Below are 19,232 nucleotides of genomic sequence, written 5' to 3'. Positions count from 1 at the left end.
AATATGGATGATTAATAAAAAATAAGAAACTTTTTTTATTACGAGTAACAAATTTAATATAAAAAACATCAATCGCTCAAATGATTAATTAAACTCGATTTTATCGGTTTAAAATACCCGATATATATTTTCCCACCAGATTGCCAGCAAACGGTCAATCCCTGCTCGGTGGGCGTGGCCTGTCTCAATACGGGTGTGAAACAAACTGACCGCCCCACGCCGACAGCGGCAGGCAGGCAGCGCCACTCGGGCTGGAGGGAAGCCGCGCTGCTCCTCGCTCCACGATGCTCCTCGGATCATAAACACTGCGCTCACCTGCTCCACAGGACAGGAGGCACCACCACCACCACCACCACCACGACCACCGCAACTCTGCACTGCTGCGCTCACTGCCTCTCCGCTCAGGAGAAAGAGAGAGAGAGAGAGAGATTAAAACACAGAAATAGAGAGAGAGAAAGATAGAAAGAGAGACAGAGAGAGAGAGTAAGCGAGTCACAGGCGAAGGGGATTGTGGAATAGACCAAAGCCTCCAGTCCTCCCTCCTCCAGTTTAAGAGGATTGCGCTGCTCTCCTGCTAACGACGCTCTCACCGCAGACATCCCACCGTCACGATGTCCTCGTGTGGGAAGGAAAACAGCACTGCCCTGCACGCCAGTTACGTGGGACCGTACCGCTTGGAGAAGACCCTCGGGAAAGGGCAGACAGGTTTGTCCCACCTTTCTTGTTCTAAGGCTCCGACAGCAAGCAGCCCTTCTGGGGGCTACCAATGACTTGCTGTTTCCACCTGTCACGGTTGACTGGGGGTTGACTGCATGGCAGGTGGATGGCTATGCTTGGCTGTCCTTCTGCTGCTGGCTTTGCTTGCCCTCTAGGGATAGAGGGAGAGAGAGGGATAGAGTGAGAGTGAGAGTTAGAGAGAGAGAGGGAGTGAGAGTGAGTCTTTCCCTCAGCCTTTAACTTGGGTGTGTGCTGGAGATGCTCCCTGTGTCTCCTCCAGCCTCCAGAAAATCAGAAAATGCTGGAGGAGACACTGGGGACATCTCCTGTCCTTTATGAAATAGATGCATAGAGTCAGAGATGTTCCATGTGTAGGCTGGAGGAGATATAAGGGGTATCTTCAGTCTCTTATAGTATGTAGGAGAGACACAGAGAGATGTGCCGGAGACCCTTCAGTTTAAGGCTAGAGGAGACACAGGGGACAAATCCAGCCCTCTCCAGGTATTCATATGCATATATTTGGAGATTTTCCATATGTCACCTCGAGCCTCCAGTATCAGTAAATGCTGGAGGAGACACTGGGGACATCTCCAGTCCCTTATGCAAAGTCTTGAACGTGTTCATTATGTAGGCTGGAGGAGATATATGGGGTATCTTTAGTTCCTGCAAAAGTAGATACTGTATGTAGTACAGTAGGAGACGCTGGTGGATGTGCCCTGTGTCTCCTCTACCCCTCAGTTAAAGGCTAGAGGAGACACTGGGGACATCTCCAGCCCTCTTTAGGAACTTCCATGTGTCTCCTTCTGCCTTGAACACGAGTGTATGTTGGAGATATTCCCAGTGTTTTCTACAACCTAAAGATTGAGGACACAAATATCTCAAGATATGGAGCTGGATATGTTCCCTGTGTCTTCTCTAGACTCCAGTTAAAGACTGGAGGAGACACGTGGGACCCCTACAGCCCCTCCAGATATAGATATACAGAGCTGGAGATGTTCCCTGTGTTTCTGCTAGCCACCAGTTAAAGGTGGAAGGAGACACATTGGGTATCCCCAGTCCCTATACGTGTATATATAGAGAGAGAGTTGGAGATTTTCCTATTGTTCCCTCTAGCTTTTAACTTGGATATGTTCTGGAGATGTTCCCTGTGTCTTATCTAGCCTCTAGTTAAAGGTTGGAAAAACATAAGACATATTTACCCACTCTCAGAGATAGATGTATAGAGCTGGAGATGTTCCCTGTCCATCCTCCAGCTTTTAATTGGTGGTTGGATTAAACACAAGGCTCATCTCCAGCTCTATGCATCTCTATCTATCTAATATATAACTAGCCTGGAATGGCTGGCATTGTGCCCTGTGTTTCCCCCAACCTCCAGTTAAGACACTGAGACACTAACTTGAGGATTTGAAAATGCTGATTGCTTTGCTTTCGCTTCTTCTGGAATGATGGTCACTACATGAGGCTTACACTCCTTGAGTTCTGCTCCTTAGTTACAACTGAAGCGACGCTGCTTTTTCACGTCATCCTTGTTGCCATGCAAGGACATAAGCTGCATGCTGTTGTGCCAATACTAGTTTCTCTCCTCAGCAAGGCAGACTAGACCTGATTGTGAGACTTTGGAGAGGAGCAGGCCTGGCAACCACAGTGAAGGCACTGCGCACACTATCTCTTTCATATGCTTGGTCAGAGTGCTGCATTGAGTGTGTTTGATGGAGAGAGACCAAGCAGCAAGCTGTGAGGGCAGAAGGTGAAGCAGCTCTGTAAGCTTTTGGCCTGGGCCCCTGCAAAGGGAGAAGATGTGATGCTGTTTGCAGACACTCGCTCCATCTGTCCCCTCGAGTGCTTACAGTCGGCGTTAGCATGGCAAGGCCAGCCGGTCGAGCTGCTGTGTGAGGCAAGGAATGAGAGAGTGAGAGAGTGAGAGAGTGAGAGAGTGAGAGAGTGAGAGGTTGAGTGCACCCTGTTATCTACAGAGGCATTGCTGGAGATGCATGGGGTGTTTAAAGGGGTGTTTTACAAGGAAATCAGATCCTCCTGTGTTGTGTTTGACATTTGCTTCCTTAGTTTGTAATACAAAAGCTATGAGGCTGGTGTGGCTAAAAATTACTGAACAAAATCTCACTAAATAATTTTGAATACCATAGGTTTCTGTTATTTTAGCCTTATAGCTCTAGTGCTTATATAAAGAGGGAAACATTTTGATAAAATCCACCAAATATCCATTTTTTGGGTCTATAGAAGATACTAAATAAATTTTGACAATATGGCAGCAGACAAATACATAAATAAATGCAACAGTAATATTCCAAAAATATTGTACAAATAAAAATTGTATCAGAAAGGAATTAATTTGTGAAAAAAGTTGAGCGACACACTTTGGTGTTTTCCATGGTTCAGCATGTATGTTGTTGTTATTTTAATATTATGTAGGAACTATGAGGCCAGTGTTGCTTCCAGTGTTTGTCTGAGATTTGAGTCACTCAAAATCCTTCCATACTACTATAGTGTCACTGTCAAACGTTCTAACAAAAACTTTCTATATTAGTTAGATTAATGTGATGCATGGTCCAATATAAGTGCTTTGAAACAGCTTGTAATATTTTTGTTTACATGGATCATTCTGTTTTTTTTTTTTTATTCTCCAGTAAAAATGGAGATCATTTGAGAGATACAAGGTCTTAAATAGCATTAATTACAGTATGTGCTTCTAATAGGTTACCCTCCTATACCTAGTGCAGAACTAAAGATGGTCATTTTACAACTAAAGACACTAAACATATTGCTCCTGGCTGATTGGCTGAGTATACTTGAGTTAATGGGAAGGTCAGACATTATATTTTATTATTTGGCAGCAAAGCTTTACAATATAGACACTTTTTCACTGCATTTCCACTGCACTTTTTCGTGTGTGATTAGGTAAACTATTCGAATGCAAGCATTCCTCATTACTCATTTACCAAAGCAGGTTAGGATGTTTTTAACAGCTGAGTGCTGCACTTTGAAGAGCAGGTGCTGAATGTGTTCTTCACGCTTTATGGACAACAGTGTTGGGTGATTAGCTTCTCTCCAGTAAGAGAAGGTGCTTTCTATTAAAAACCAGGCAGGGAAAACACAGAGCTTGGTGTTTTCTGTGGTTCTTCATGTGTGAAGATTCTGTTGTTTGAGCTATGTTAGAGCTATAAGGCTCATGGCTATGTTACCCTAAATCATTTTGAGTAATGGGGCAGTGGTGTCATGCAAAGATTTTTTATCTCCAATTTTGCCAGTAAAATTGCTTACAAATGCTTGGAATAAAATCTTTCTACATTGACTTTTACTATAGGTTAAGACAGGTTTTTTCTGTACCTTTCCGTTTTGGATATGCAAGGTTTTTGTGTGACCAGACATGCCGCTTTTCCACCAGAAGAACTCTGGTTGTTGAACCAGTTCCGTTCAGGCTTATAAGAACTGTGGTACTTTTCAGCGAACCAGCTTGCGTGAACAGAAGCGGTCATGTTTCCCACCAAAAACCTAGTATTCTTTGGTTCCCGGGGTGAACGAACATTCTAGAACCTTCTTTTGTTGGTGGAAATGAGACAAATGGTTCAAAATTAGGTTCGCGAACCAGAATGGTGTCTGGTTTACACAAACATCTTGGACTAGACTCATCAAGTTAATATGAATTAATACTGAAATGCATGTAATTCTCATTACTCGCAAATCCAACAATGTTTAGGATGTTGTAAAAAAAAAAAAAGACAAATGCTGCACATTGAAGAGCAGATGCTGAATAAGTTCTTCACGCTTCAGTAGACCACAGTCTAGGGTGATTAGCTTATGTCCAGTAGGTAATACTCTTTAATTTAAACCAAGCAAGGAAACCACGCAGTTTTTCTGTGTTTTCTGTGGTTCAGCATACCCGATTCCTCTCATCCATCAGTGATCACGCTGAATCAGGTGGGTACGGAGAGGGAAAACGCTGAACTCTGCAGTACTTCAGTCCCGTCGGACTGGAGCTGGAAGAACCAAGACTTCTGTAACCAACAGTGCGCTTGACTGACATTCTCACACCTCTCTCACGACTGCTGAACTGTAAATACTCATCCATACATTACAGCACGAGGCTGTCGTCGCCTTTTGCTCCATATGACAAATGTCACACTGAGAATGTTATCATGTGGATCACAGGAAACCCCCAAGGGGCACAGAAACAGCGGCAGCACGTTAAAGAATGGTGTGTTTTCAGCGTGCGGTGACTGATCGCTGTTTGAATGTAAGTGTTCTGCTGTGGGTGCAGGTTTTGATGTTTGGCTCTGGGTCTCTGCTGTAGACTTGTTATTTATAGTGCAGGGCGGAAGGCCTGGGCTGATCTGCCGATCCTGTGCAGTGCCACCATCATTATGTGATTAGAGTACCACACACACACACACACACATGGGCCACGTTTGTAATCTTCCATGCTAAAGTCCCCACTGTACGCTCTCCCTCACGTGGATCAGGAGCCAGAGGGACCATGTGTGCTGGTGCCTGTTTTGAGGGACAATAATAAGAGTCATTCCACTTATTGATGCACAATGATTTCGGAATTATATCAGAATTGGACGATATTTTCTTTAACAATATAGGTGTTGTTCAGATGTTTAAATTTCACTAATATTTCACAATATTAGTGCTCATTTAGACCCATCGTCTAGAGATACTGGCATACTGTAGCATGCCACACTACTTCATTACCGTAGTTTTGCACTATAAGAGGCAATGTATTATAGGGTTCACTACCAGTGAACGTCTATTTTCTGGTCTGTTTTCATATATAAGGTGCACTGGATTATAAGGCACATTTTAAGAGACACTATAAGGAACTTCTAATGCAGCAGGTCTTGCCGCTGGGTGCTTAACTAAGTTAATTAAATTTAGGCTAAGTAAACAAAACTGTAATAAAAAAAATCTTAAAAAAAAGTTAAACGAGTGCCAGATGTTAATCTACACAGATTTCTCTTCTGAAAATTGTTTATTTGGGTGAGTAAAGCACTTTTGTTTAATTTAGGTAAGTTTAGAATCCTGAATTTCTCAAGCACTAAGGCTGAAGCATTAACATTAGCGGTTAGCGGCTAATGCCGCCCGACAGCACTACACTATGGAACCCTGAGTGCTCCGGTAAGCCAGGACGATATAAGCTACATGTTCGTCCCACATAGCTTTTTTTTTTTAACAAGGTCTGATAATACTCCCCTCTGAATAGCGAAAGAGCTAGTGCAGTTAGTGGGTAATGCTAATGCTGCTCCAGCAGTGCTACCCAGGGTTAGGAGCAGGCTACAGGCCCATAATACTCACCTCTGAACAGTAAAAAACCTAGCACGGTTAGCAGGTAATGCTAATGCTGCTTCAGCAGTGCCAGCTGGGGTTAGCAGCAGGCTACTGGCTGATATTCCTTACTTCTGAACAGCGAAAAACCTAGCAGGGTTAGCAGGTAATGCTAAGGCTGCTCCAGCAGTGCTAGCTGGGTTTAGGCCAATAATGCTCCATGGTTATCCTCCCTTGAGTGTCCTATTTTATTGTGAGTGTTTCCCTTCAGGGACTAGACAAGCTGTTTTTGTGCATTAGGGCATAAAGTGTAGAATTTTCCTCATTATACTCAAGTTTGAAGTAGTGAAAAAGCTAATTTGTTATACTTTATTTAGTATATTCACTATTAAGATGTATTATAGTACTTCATTTCCAATTATCCAAACTATTGAATGTGTTGTTTGGTGCATGCATATTTCACTGAGAGGCTCATGTTAATGTTATGGTATGATATATTCATTGTATTCATGTCATTTTCATATTCCACAATCGTATTATATAAATGTCAAGCTAAAACACATTCTAAAATAAAGCTTATGGTGGTACAGTACCTTTGCCCTTGGCAGGTGAAAGAGGGGAGACAGACACAGAAGTACCACCTGCATGAAACAATGTGAATCTGTCCCCTTGTTGCTAGGTAATAGAAAATATGAAAATGTTGCTCAGCTCTGATGAGTGTGTTTTATTCGTGCCTGATTGTGGAAGTCAGGGTTCAACCACAGCCACAAAAACAGTGAAATCACAGGTTGCTTCACATTTACTCTATCCTCTAACTACCCATTGTGCAGCTGAATGCTGGTATTATATTCCTGGATCTCCACTACAGTGCGGCAGCTTCTACCCACACTGCATTTCACCATTCCCTGTCCATGTGCAGCGATGCTTGGAGGAAAGGTTTATAGAGTGCTGCATGGCTGGCTCTTGCTCAGTTTGGAGATGTGTAGCACTAGCACCTTTTCAAGGTTGCTGATGCAGTCACAGAGGCCGGGGTTCATTGTAGAGGCTTTGTGTAGCTTTGATTAGGGTGCAGGAGGCTTCCTCAAGGGCAATTAACCCCATGTGCTTTGTTGAATGGCAAGCCTGTCTCTCTCATACATGACAGCTTTGCCTGAGCAGTTCATTCCAGGGGGTTGCAGAGGTGCAGTTTTAATTGCAGAAGAAGCAGAGATTGCAGAAACTTGTGGTTTCTGTTGACAGTGTTTGGGGAAATGAGAAGTAGTTGATCTCTCTCAGCATTATAGCTGTCATGGTTCAATTCATTCCAGTGCCTGTGGCTGATGCAGCGTATATAAGTGTATACAAACATATATTGGACCAAGGCTGCCAGATACCAAGCAAATTAGGGATGAGTGATTTTGTTGTTTTGGATTTTTCTTCAGCATCTAGAATTATATTTATTTATAATACGGCTCTGGAAAAAAATAGGAGACCACTTCAGTTTCTGAATCAGTTTTTCTGATTTTGCTTTTTGAGTAAAATGTTGTTTTATTCTATAAACTACAGACAACATTTGTCCCAAATTCCAAATAAAAATATTGTCATTTAGAGCATTTATTTGCAGAAAATGAGAAATTGCTGAAAGAACATGGCTGGTGTTCTCCTCCACCAGTCTTGCACACTGCTTTTGGATAACTTTATGCCACTCCTGGTGCAAAAATTAAAGCAGATCAACTTGGTTTGATGGCTTGTGATCATCCATCTTCCTCTTGATTATATTCCAGAGGTTTTCATTTTGGTAAAATTAAAGAATTTCAAGTGGTCTTATTTTTGTTTATATGTATATTGCTGTATATTGCTTTTTGTCTTTTAATCTCTTTGTATTTCCAGCTTTGTGGAAATCATATGCCTCTAGAAAAAAGCTCCTGGCTTTAATGTTACATTCTTAAAAAGGGTCTTTTCTGGTAAATACAGTAGCAATGCAACTTTAAGAAGCTTAGATACCCTGGTTCTTTGAATGGGTGAAAAGCCCATTCTGCTAGATCTGTTTAGTTATTTAATGTACAAAGTAGTCTTATATATCAGCAAATAGGGTTCTCTCATTGTTATAAGCCAAAATAACATTTTTAAAGAAAATATATAATGACAAGCACACAAATTCCCAGTATTTGGTGGGCTTGGTTTCGGAGTAAAACTTCAGATTGCTTGCCCACACAATAACATTAGCTAGTTTTAAGGACATCAGCTATCCAGCTTTATGTATACTCCTATAGGCCACTATAAATCCAGTGATATACTCAGAAAGTATATCCCCCCAGAAAAAAGTAGTGTTAAATGATTCCTCGGTCTGGCTCCATATTGCACCGTTCAAGAGATTTAGCTTGGCATATTGTCACTGTCACAAAAAATAAGAGATCTAAACTAGCTTCAATGAAGGCACTAGCTGGCAGTGCTCTTACATCATCTAACAGACGTTTGGTGAGGGGGAGCATCCGTGTTACCCGTCCCCAAAGAGCAAGGCCAAATGTGCTCTTTGGCACCCGTGACTATGGTGATCCTAAATAGGATATCAGAGAAATGGACGTTTTTTCGGGTGAATTGTGAATTGTGGGTCAGTAATGTATGTTGACGTAAGCAGGTTACGAGCAGTATAATTTAACTAAGAGCTCAAAGCTTCCCAGCATGATTGTTACTTAGGGAATGAATTATCCAATGGAAGGCTTGGTTTTATGGGATTATATTGTGTTTTTGTTTGCTTTTTATGTTTCAGGATAATATTTAATTCAATAGACTGTGAGACTCGAAAGGCTGCGGTTTGGATTGTAGCTCATTGTCTAGAATGCCGAGGAAGCTTTAATTTGACTGTGAGTAATAACTGCCGATCAGCGAGTCAAATCAATAAAAACTCTTACAGCTGTTGTGGCAGTAGAGATCTATAACATTTCATTTTGGATTGGATGATGATAAATGAGCTGGGGAAGAAATCTGTGCACTCTGGCGGTTAGAATTCCTTGTGTGAGCTGATCCAGAATGCGATACTCCAGCAAGTCTTTTTGGTTTTTGGTACAGCAGTGCATCCAAGCATGCCATAATCTTTATTTTCCTCTCTGATATTCATTTGCATGGAGCTAAACAAACACACATCATTTATATTCCTCTCATGGCTGTGGCCTGTGCCGTTCCTAATTATCAGGTGACATGAGCTGATCCTGGCGTCACTGCTGGAGAAGGCTGCGATTAATAATGACATGTGCACCCCAGGCTAGGCGGGCACAGTGACCCTGCTAGCACGTGCTTGCTAACCTGCTGTGCCAGGCTAGTTTTACAGAGGATAGGCCCCAGCCTGGCTTCAGCTGCTGTGTTTGGGCTGCTCTGCTTGGACTCTGCGGTGGAGCTTGCATGAAATGCAGCGTTTTATGCCTGAAGTGAAGCCTAAGTTGATTTGTGCTGTAGTCTTAAGTTTGTATATGTTTGAGGGGTAAAACTCCACTTTCAGCCAATACGTTTCTGTCTTAAACTGAATGCAGCCAATTAAATTCCTTCTGGATTCATTTGCAGTTGGGAACATTCTATCAGAAACCTCCTGCAGCATGAAAAATCCCTCCAAACTTGACTGCAGCCGACAAAACTGTGTCTGAATCCAACTGTAGCTTACAAAAATGTTCCAGAAAAGTTTCCTTCTTTTATCGTTATGCTTATTCAATTTCTTGGTTCAGTCTGTGTTCATGTATAAAGCCATCGCAATTGGATTGGACCACTGACAGAGGATTGGTGAAAAGCCTTTGGTAGATAGTTCTATAAATATAAGCCAATAAAATTCCTTCTGAATCCTCATGCGACCAGAAAAACTGACAAAGCGCCGTCTGAACCCCTGTCTGAACTGTAGCCCACAAAATTTCCTCTGGACCCAATTCCCTCCAATCCCTAATGAAACTGACAGAACTCTGCCTTTACCCAATAGTAACCATCCTAATTTCCCATGGACTGTACTGTAAGAGAGAAAACCCCATCCAAACCCTACACTTATCAACAGAATACTGTGTGCACCCACTGCAATAGATCAATAGATTTGCAGCCACCAAATTCCCTCTAGATCCAACAGCAGCCTGCAAAATTCCCTCCAAACCCTAAATCTGAGTGCAGCCTACAGAATTCCTCCTGGATCCAACAGTAACCTAAAAAAAATCCTCCAATCCCAACTGCACCTGACAGAATTTTGTCTGAACTTGAATGCAAACAAAACAAAATTCCCTCTGGATCCAGCAGTAGCCCTACATAATTCTCTTCAATCCCAAATGCACCTGACAGAATTTTGTCAAAATCTAAGTGCAACCAACAAAATTCCCTTTGGATCCAACAGTAACCTACAAAATTCCCTCCAATTACAACTGCACCTGACAGAATTTTGTCTGAATCTGAGTGCAACCAATAAAATTCCATTTGGATCCAGCAGTAGCCCACAAAATTCCCTTCAATCCCAACTGCACCTGACAGAATTTTGTTTGAACTCGAGTGCAACCAAAAAAATTCTCTCTTGCTCCAATGGCAGCTATTGAAATTCCCTCCAAACCCTACTGCACCTGATTGAATTTTGTGCAACCAACAAAATTCCTTCTAGATCCAACAGCAGCCTACAAAATTCCCTCCAACCCTACGGCACCTGATGGAACATTTTCAGAATCTAAGTGTAGCTGACAAAATTCCCTTCAAACATGGCTGCCTCCAACTATAGCCAACAAAATTCCTGCCATATCTGACTGATGCCAATAAATTTCTCTTCACAACTGACTGCAGGTGACCAAACTCCCTCAGAACTTGACTGCGTCCAAAAAAACTCTCAAAACCAAACTGTATTTGACAAAACTTCCTCTGAACTGGACTGTAGGCTGATAAAATTCTTTGCGAATTTGACTCCAGCCAACAGATTTCTCTTTTTATTCTGGCTACAGTCAACAAAAATCCCAACCTTAACCAGACAAATCACAAAAATCTAACTGCAGTACCAAAAACTCTGCTCTGTACCTGACTGCATCCCAAAATAAGTCTTGAAATTAAAGGCAGCTATGAACATATAAACATATGATTAGGATAAAGCAAGGAAAAAACCTTTAAAGGTTGGAGATGGTCTAATATAAACCTAAACATGGAAATTAAATCCTACCTGTACTTTCTAACTAGGAAAATGATGTCTGAACATGAGAGGTTAGAGCTTGTTGGTATCAGAAAGATATTTAAAGCTTTTCTCCACAGTAACCATAGCACCTGACTGGTGCAGTGGAGGGAGCCACTGGGGTGAATACACTGCTGTGCTGAAGCAGTGTATAGGAATCTGTTGCTGTGTCATGCCTGGGCTCTGTGTCTTACTTTAGAGATTAGTGATTAGTGGGGATTGTGGTGGTGGTGGTGGCGGGTGGGTGGGGGAGGGGTGGTTTATGTGTGGCAGTGGAGGATAGGATGATTCTCTTTTGTTAGATTGTCCTTTAAAGGTTACAGTTTCCCTCTCTGTTTGTCAGTCTGCATAGATATAGTGAATAGAAAATCAGTTATGGGCCAATTACTGTTATTGCTGTGACCATAGTGTGTTGATATATGTACATGTGAATGTGTGTATATGTGTGTATGTGTGTGTGTGTGTGTGTGTGTGGTCCTCTGTCCCTGTTTACATATTAAGAGGAATTAAAGGGAATCAGAATTCTACACAAACCTAAAGTATTTAATCTCTCTAAAAGCTACCTCACAAGATGCTGTCACATGACACGGTTACGAACACAATGCCAGTGGATTTCTGCTTTAAATGTACTGACGTAAAGTACAAGTAAATGGATAGATAACCCTACACTCTTAACCCTTGTTTAGTGTTAAGGGGAAAAGCCACCTTCACGCCATCATGTTTAGCAGCAGAGAAAAGTCTACAAATGACTTATACATCACCAGGGTATAGATTGCCTTCAGGTCACTGACTTGACTTTAGATCAATTACAGGGAGCTAAGGCAGGCAATCATCACCCAGTAAACAATAGAAGAAGAAAAAGTTTGTACTGCAATTCCTATATCTACTGTAACTGTAGATTAACCCTTATATATATATATAATATATATATATATATATATATATATATATATATATATATATATATATATATATATATATATATAAACACAAATAAAAGGAATCTGAGTGTAATCTGTTACAAAAAAAACATGTTAATGTCCCACCCCTGCAGGAACGTTACAGTATTAGATGTTATCTTGACCTAAAATGTCACGACCAACATTTAACCTGAAATTAATGTCTGTTGATGTTGATGGCCTGCTGGGACTCAACCAGTGTCGAGTAGAAGAAGATGCAGCCCATGTATGTGTGCTAAACTGCAGCTTAAACTAAAAGTAACCAAACAAAATATATACATTTTTTGTGTACATTTTTGTAAAGATCTGGACTAGTGCTGTGCGATATAACGATAAATATTGTGGGGACGATCGTTTCTACAGTATCGTTTCTACAGTAATTTATCAATTATTCATGCATAATCCTGGTTTATATAAGTGATAAAGTAATATAAGTGATAAAAGCTTCATAATGTGGGTTTGTGGTCACTTTGAAATAAAGTTGGGAAAAAGTAAGTATTTTTTGAAGAATAACTGAAAACATGCTTAAATGTGATATATCATGATATATATATCATTATCTTGATATAAAAAATTCCATATTGTGATATATTAATTTACCCATATCGCCCAGCACTAATCTGGACTTTATGGTTTGAAGCAAAAAAAAAACATTAAGTTGATTTGGTAAAAAAAACAAAAAACAAATGTAGTTTCTTCACACTCTTACTCATTGTAGTGACTTTTTAAATAAAAAATAACCTAAAATAACCTAAGCCTGGCGGTAGCGGCTTTGACTCCCTGTAGCGGGAATCATCACAAAGTCCATACCATTAAAACTTTGGATATACCAATCTGTTTATTGTTCTTATATCAGCAATACATATTCCAGCAGCAAGACCTTTAAATGTCCCACTTTACACACTCCAATAGCGTTCACCATGTGGTCAAAATACTGTTGACTTCCTCTTCCTCGCCAACCCCTTTTACCTGCTCTACAGCGAACCGAAGTGGTAAGTGTCAAAATAATCACAATAAATACATTTTAAAGAAACATAAATAGCTCCAACCCTCATATATCTCACATATCTAACAAAATGGTATGCTTCTGTCTCTTCTACAGCATGGGGCCCTTTAAAAAAGCTTTCATTTGAAGCTTTAAAGTGTTTCTGTTCTGTTTCAAAGTAGAGATTGTTAAATGCAAGTTAATTGTGTTATGGGTAGCTGAGTAATGAGTAAGTTAAGGTTGGGAGGCTGGGGGTTGGATTCAGCATTAACCACAGATTTTTAGGTCAGTTTAACAGTGTCTGCTTCCATACTGGCGAGGCTGGTTATAGATTGGTGTGAAATGGCAGCATGTCCGCAGTATTTGGCAGTGGAGAATTTGGACAGGTCCTGTTGGATTCTATTTAGGGACTAATGCACCGTGTCGGAAGCTCATGTTGCTAGCCTCTTTTTTTCTGACACTGGGAAAAGCGGAGGAATTGTTGCGGCGCGACGGGGCTGCCATGGTCAATTTTTTCTCAATTTTGAACACCATCAGACATTTTGTGTTTCCATGTCCCTGCCCCGCGGTGCTGGATGTCTCCTCTCCACAGTACGTTGCTGATTGCTAGTTGTCCTCTCCACCTGAGTGTGTACATTCTAACGGAAGGGTTTGATCTTGAGGAATGAGTTCAGTTTGTAATGTGAACTGTGTTTGTGTGCACCTCTAACACCCAAACTGGAAAAGTCCCTGTCTTTACTCATGCTCTCCCACAGTGGCTCTGATGTTTTAAGGTGACCTTGACTAAATGAACTGCCATGGCTGAATTTGGGGTGTGAAAGCTGCTTATGTTTGTGTTCTTGTAGTATCTGGGTAGTGAGAGTAGACTGGAAGAAGGTCAGTTTTGACCCAGTTCTGTAAATAAATACTTTAGTTAGACTCTAGTTAGAGTACATGGTTAAAGTCTGGTACACACTACAGAATTTATAAAACACTTTTAAAACCATAATAAAAAATAACGCACATGTGAAAATGTCTCCAACATCCTATATCTCACCTGAATCGTGAAGCATGATCTTGATCACCTGACTGTCATTTTCATCTGTGCTTTTGTATGACTGAGCTTTGCATATTCAGACAAATATTATTAATATTTTAGAAATTAGGAGTTATCTGTGTACATTTTTGCCATGTTGTCCAGCGCTTATACTGTGACATATTGGGGATTTTTAAAATCCAATTTTGCTGTCAAAACTGTCATGACATGAAAGAAACAATATTATATGCATAAAATGAAAGAAAAAGAAAAATTCACTTTTCATCCAATAAAGTTAGTGTGATCTGAAGTCAACATTACCGTACTTTCTAATGGGCAGAGTTTAGACACAATAATATGAATAATATTATTTATTATATATATCTAGAGCTGTCAGTAGGTGTTTAGGCCAGTTGAGATTATTATTATTATAATATGAATTAAATCTTATGATTACATTCACAACCTGTGTGGCTGATCATCATGTTATTTACATGACAATAACTTCCAATTCACCCACTGACAAGGAAATTGTTTCGGAAGTGCAAAATCAGGGTGTAGTGTGCATCATGCGAAGCATGTAACAGTGATTTGGTGTTAGTAGCCTCCACACAGTATTATGGATTTTTTTTTTCATCCTATTTGTCTCCCAAATTTAGCTATGTTGAATACCCCACCCACTCAGCAGCACTCCCCCATCACTCACAATTCACACTGTCCCCAACGTTAGGACAATTCGTCCTCCGACACAAGTGAAGCCAGCCACAGCATCTTTTCAAACTGTTGCAGATGTGAGGGAAGAGCATGGCCAGTTGTGCTCCCCCGGGACTCCGGCTGCTGATGGCAAGATTCAAACCGGCAATCATCTAAACATAGTGGCCACACCTTAGTCTACGTACCACTTTGAGCTCCAGCATTTTGCATTTTTATCATACACACCCATCTCATCTCAGGTGTAAATAACACACACCTTACTCCTGTTGGCACCATACCTAGTGCCAGGCATGGACTAGAGAGATGTGAACCCCCAGCATTGAACAGACTAGGAAAAGTGGAGGAAGTGTTGCGGAACGATAGGCTGCTATGCATGGTGAATTTTCTCTCAGCTTGAAACAACATCAGACATCAGACAATCACTTCCGATTCAGCTCCCTAACAGGAAATTGTTTCAGAAATGTTCTGAAATGTCAAAAGGGCAAAATCAGGGTTAAAATTGAGCTGAAATCATGTAGCATTTGTCTGGATTAACAGTGATTTGGTGCTTGCCTCTACACAGCATTATGCAGTTTTATCATACAAACTGATAGTGGTTGACCATCATATATTCTTAGCAATATTTGTTCAATTTCGTTCACATGTGTAGATAACACATACGCATTACACTGTTAGCATCAAACCTAATGCCAGGCATGGACTAGGTGGGTATAAAGCCCCCAGAATTTAATTGGGGATTGTTATTAATTGTTTGCCGAATTGCAGTAGGAAGAAATTGAGTATATGTTGGATACTTTGTCCGAACAGCTGTTTATGTAGTTTGTTTTTGTGTGTGTGTGTGTATGTGTGTTTGTGAGAGACTCACATACCTGCTGACCTTCCCTATGGTGAATTTACTAAAGTGGGGTGAGAGTGTGTTGTGTCCCTGACATACAATGTATGTAGTGAATGTATTTTGGAGGTCAGACAAGTTTTACCCTCACTCTCTCTCTCTCTCCCTCTAACAGATTCAGACCTCATTGCTCTTTTCATGTCGTCCTCACGTGTACTAAGAGATTACTTTTGTCCTTGTTGACTCTGTTCTGTTTTGTTGTGCTTAGCAATCTCATGAATAAATACATTTTCCTCATAAATAAATTCTTTGCAGAAAAGCTTCTGTGCCAAAATATTCCGCATGAGCTCCCTGACCTGTGAGGAGATTACTGCTCCATCAGAAGTTCCAGAGTCACGCGTAATTCTTGCCTTTGGTTTCGTCTTGTAGGTACAGATGTAGCTTCTGGACAACAGGAGTGATGTTCTGCAGGTCTAGGAGAGGAGTTGTGTGAGTGTGTGTGACTGGAGTGGTGTAGTGTATTGTGTATGGCCTAATATGACATTTCTGTGTCACGAGGATGGTCTCCACACCGGGGCTAATGTGCCGGCTAATGCACTGTGAACATTTAGAGCGCCATCGTCTCCCTGCACTGAGAGCCCAGCCATGAAAGAGGCACTGATAGATGTCTCTGCCCATTATAGTCCAAATCTATGACTTTTCGAGTATGAAATAAAATACCCCAGAGTGTTTACTGTGTCCTGCTCTCTCTGGCAGAGTGACTGTCTGTGGACTTCAAGCATGGACCAGTTCCATGCTGGAACAGTTTCTGATCTAGTCAGTCTCTTCTTCTTTTCAAGCTAGAATATTGTAAAAAAATGAAGTTTGTAGAATGATAGTAAGGGGGGGGGGGGGGGGGGGGGTTATTAAGAATTAAGAATTAGAAAAACCCAGTTCCTTGGTGTAAGTGAGATGAAGTGAGCTATTTAGTATCTTCTTGTTGTATTTTTGCTATTCCACCTTAAATGCATCAATTGCAGTACTTGCAGTTATCATTTAAGGCGGAACAGGACATTTAGCTAGCTAGGTAGCCAGATACCGAGAAGTACTATTACTGTTTTTTAATGCTTGTTATAAAGAAAAGAGGCATAATACTTGACACAACATTAAACCGATGGTTATCAATTTTTTAAAACTCATCTAGAGTGGTAGGGACAAGAGGTGAATTGGGATTGGGCCTGAGAAACATGGCTTCCTTTTCTTTAATTCTTGCACCCACCATTATTATCAACCTCTTTCCTCAAACACATCCATTGTTTTTTCAGGAAAAGGGGATTCCCAAGCTTGTAATGCAATTGCTAAATATACCTAGAACCTGTTGCTAAATTCAACCAAATCCTCAAAAAAATGCTTTAGAATATAGTAGAAATCCTTCTCCAGACATAAAAGGGTCACGCCAACAAAAGCAGGACAAACCCATTGTAATACCATTGATTAACAGTGAATAAGCAGATGTTCCAATACTTTTGTCCATGTAGTGTACTATGGTTGTGATACACTGCCACAGTACATTAAACACAAATTAATCAATACTGTCCAAAAGACTGCCCTGAAATATTTACACTGTTCTGGGCTGTGCCTCCCAAAAGAACCCCACGACAAAAATGATTCATAAAGGGTTAAATTTAAGTTAAGAATCTAAACCAATTAAAAAGATCTTAACACTTCAGAGGTTTGGGGCAAATGGGTTCTTGTTGTTCACAGGCCTCATGTGCAGTTTGCACTGTGAAGAAGATGCAGAAATTGTGCTTTTAATAAATGGACTTGTACTTCCCATATAGATATATATACATATAGAGCTGTGACGTTTCGTCATGTTAGTTATATTCAAATTGGAAAATTAAATAAATTAAATAACAGAAGTGCACATACATATGACCATCAGAATTAATGTTCTTTTAAAGTTTTTATACATAATTTAATAATCTTTTTTTTCATTTTGATTGACCACTGATTGATTGATCATATAAACCAGCCTTGTTCAGTGCAGCTCCAGAATGCTACTCAAGCAGCAGGCTAGGGAAATCTAACAAGGATGACCTCTTTTCTGCTTTTATCCAAAAATAACTACTCTTGACTGGGTGTGGGGGAGGTGGAGGGGCAGCGGCGTGTGGGTTTTTTGCTTTGTTAGCTGCTGTTTTCTGAACTTTGGAAAGGGGTCGCAGCTTTTGGGTCATGATTGGAAAAGAGATGAGGTCAGTGGAGATGACGCTATGCGGACAGATGGAGTGAGAGAGATGGAGCGAGAGAGATGGAGCGAGAGAGATGGAGCGAGAGATGGAGGGAGTTGGTGTGAGGACATCGCAGCAGCAGCAGGTCCCAGGGTCACTAACTCCATTATCATTTGAGTCATTCTAGCCCGGCCGCTTGTGTCTCAGATGAACATACCTGCTCAAGCTCATTCTGAAGAATAGATCAAGCTCAGAGGCAATTTCCATCCAGAGCAGCAGCTTTTCCACTCTTTTATTGACCGAATTTCACATGCTGTGGGGAGTGAAGGGGAAACATTTGAAAGTGCTGCTGATACCTTACTTTTTTCCAGGTATTGAACACACAGTTTGTATTTTCGTAATTTGGCAGTAGATAGGAAAAAAATTAGCACGTTAGCGAGGTTAGCATGTTGGTGGTATTTCGGGATAATGTGTTTTCTAAACTGAAAGCATGTCTGCTGCTGTTATTTTAGAGTATATTAGCAGGTGATGACAGAACGGGGAGGCCACAGCACATGGCGAAGTGCTGATAGAATTAAAAAAAAAATAAATAGAAAGAACACCAAACCCATGTGTTGATGATCATTACCCATCGCTAATGTGTGGTTTGGGTTTCCATGGCAACACTCAGGCACCTTCATGTGGAATGTGGATGTAACTTGCCATGTGGTATGTGTGGATTGGTGGTTTTAAATGTGTGCCTCTTGAGCTATTATGGCCTGTAAGGTGTGTGTTTTGGTGGTGGTGGTGGTTTAGGGGGGTGGAAGATCTCTCTTCGGTCTACTCATAATAGTGGGTGTCACCATTAACTGGCTGGAATGGAGCGATTCACTAAGGTTTTTAATAATTTCATGCATGGTGATTAGATCTCACTGGCTCCTAATGGGATTTACCCAGCTGAGCAAGCGGTCCTCTTTTTCACAATATCAACCATTCAATTAACACTGCTCTCACTCTCCAGTGCTCTCCCTCTCTCTCTCTCTCTCCTTCTCTCTCTCTGTTTCTCTCTCACTCGTATAATAGTCTGCCCTATACCCTGAATGTATATCAGTTTCGATGGAAGCACATGTACATATCACCTCCCCTTAAACAGTTCAAAATCACTTCTCAAAATAATCAGTTTAGTGTTTTAAGTAAGCCTGTAGCACTAATTTTACATTATTGACTTGATCATGATAATCATTGTTCATTGTGTTACTTTTGTTCACATTGTGATGATGATGCTGAAATAATATTTTTTGTGCAACCTTTAAACACAGCTAATCTAAAAGCTAATATCCCGTGACAGTTTAAATATAAACATTATGAAATAGAATATTTCATGCTTAC

General features: G+C 40.8%; 1 protein-coding gene across 8 annotated transcripts in view; it reads left to right on the top strand.

Moving 5' to 3' along the window:
- Positions 1 to 233: 233 nt before the first annotated feature.
- Positions 234 to 19,232, top strand: part of brsk2a (BR serine/threonine kinase 2a) — a 343,610-nt gene continuing 324,611 nt past the window's right edge. For all 8 annotated transcript variants that reach the window (XM_049474717.1, XM_049474716.1, XM_049474712.1 and 5 more), the window contains exon 1: positions 234 to 705. In XM_049474717.1, the coding sequence (XP_049330674.1) occupies positions 612 to 705 (94 nt within the window). In that variant the 5' untranslated portion in view covers positions 234 to 611. The remainder of the gene's footprint in view (positions 706 to 19,232) is intronic.

This window comes from Astyanax mexicanus, chromosome 2 (assembly GCF_023375975.1).
Source record: "Astyanax mexicanus isolate ESR-SI-001 chromosome 2, AstMex3_surface, whole genome shotgun sequence".
In the NCBI taxonomy this organism is placed as follows: Eukaryota; Metazoa; Chordata; class Actinopteri; order Characiformes; family Acestrorhamphidae; genus Astyanax; species Astyanax mexicanus.
The sequence above is the reverse complement of the archived record's forward strand: the minus strand, read 5'-3'. Positions and strand labels throughout refer to the sequence as shown.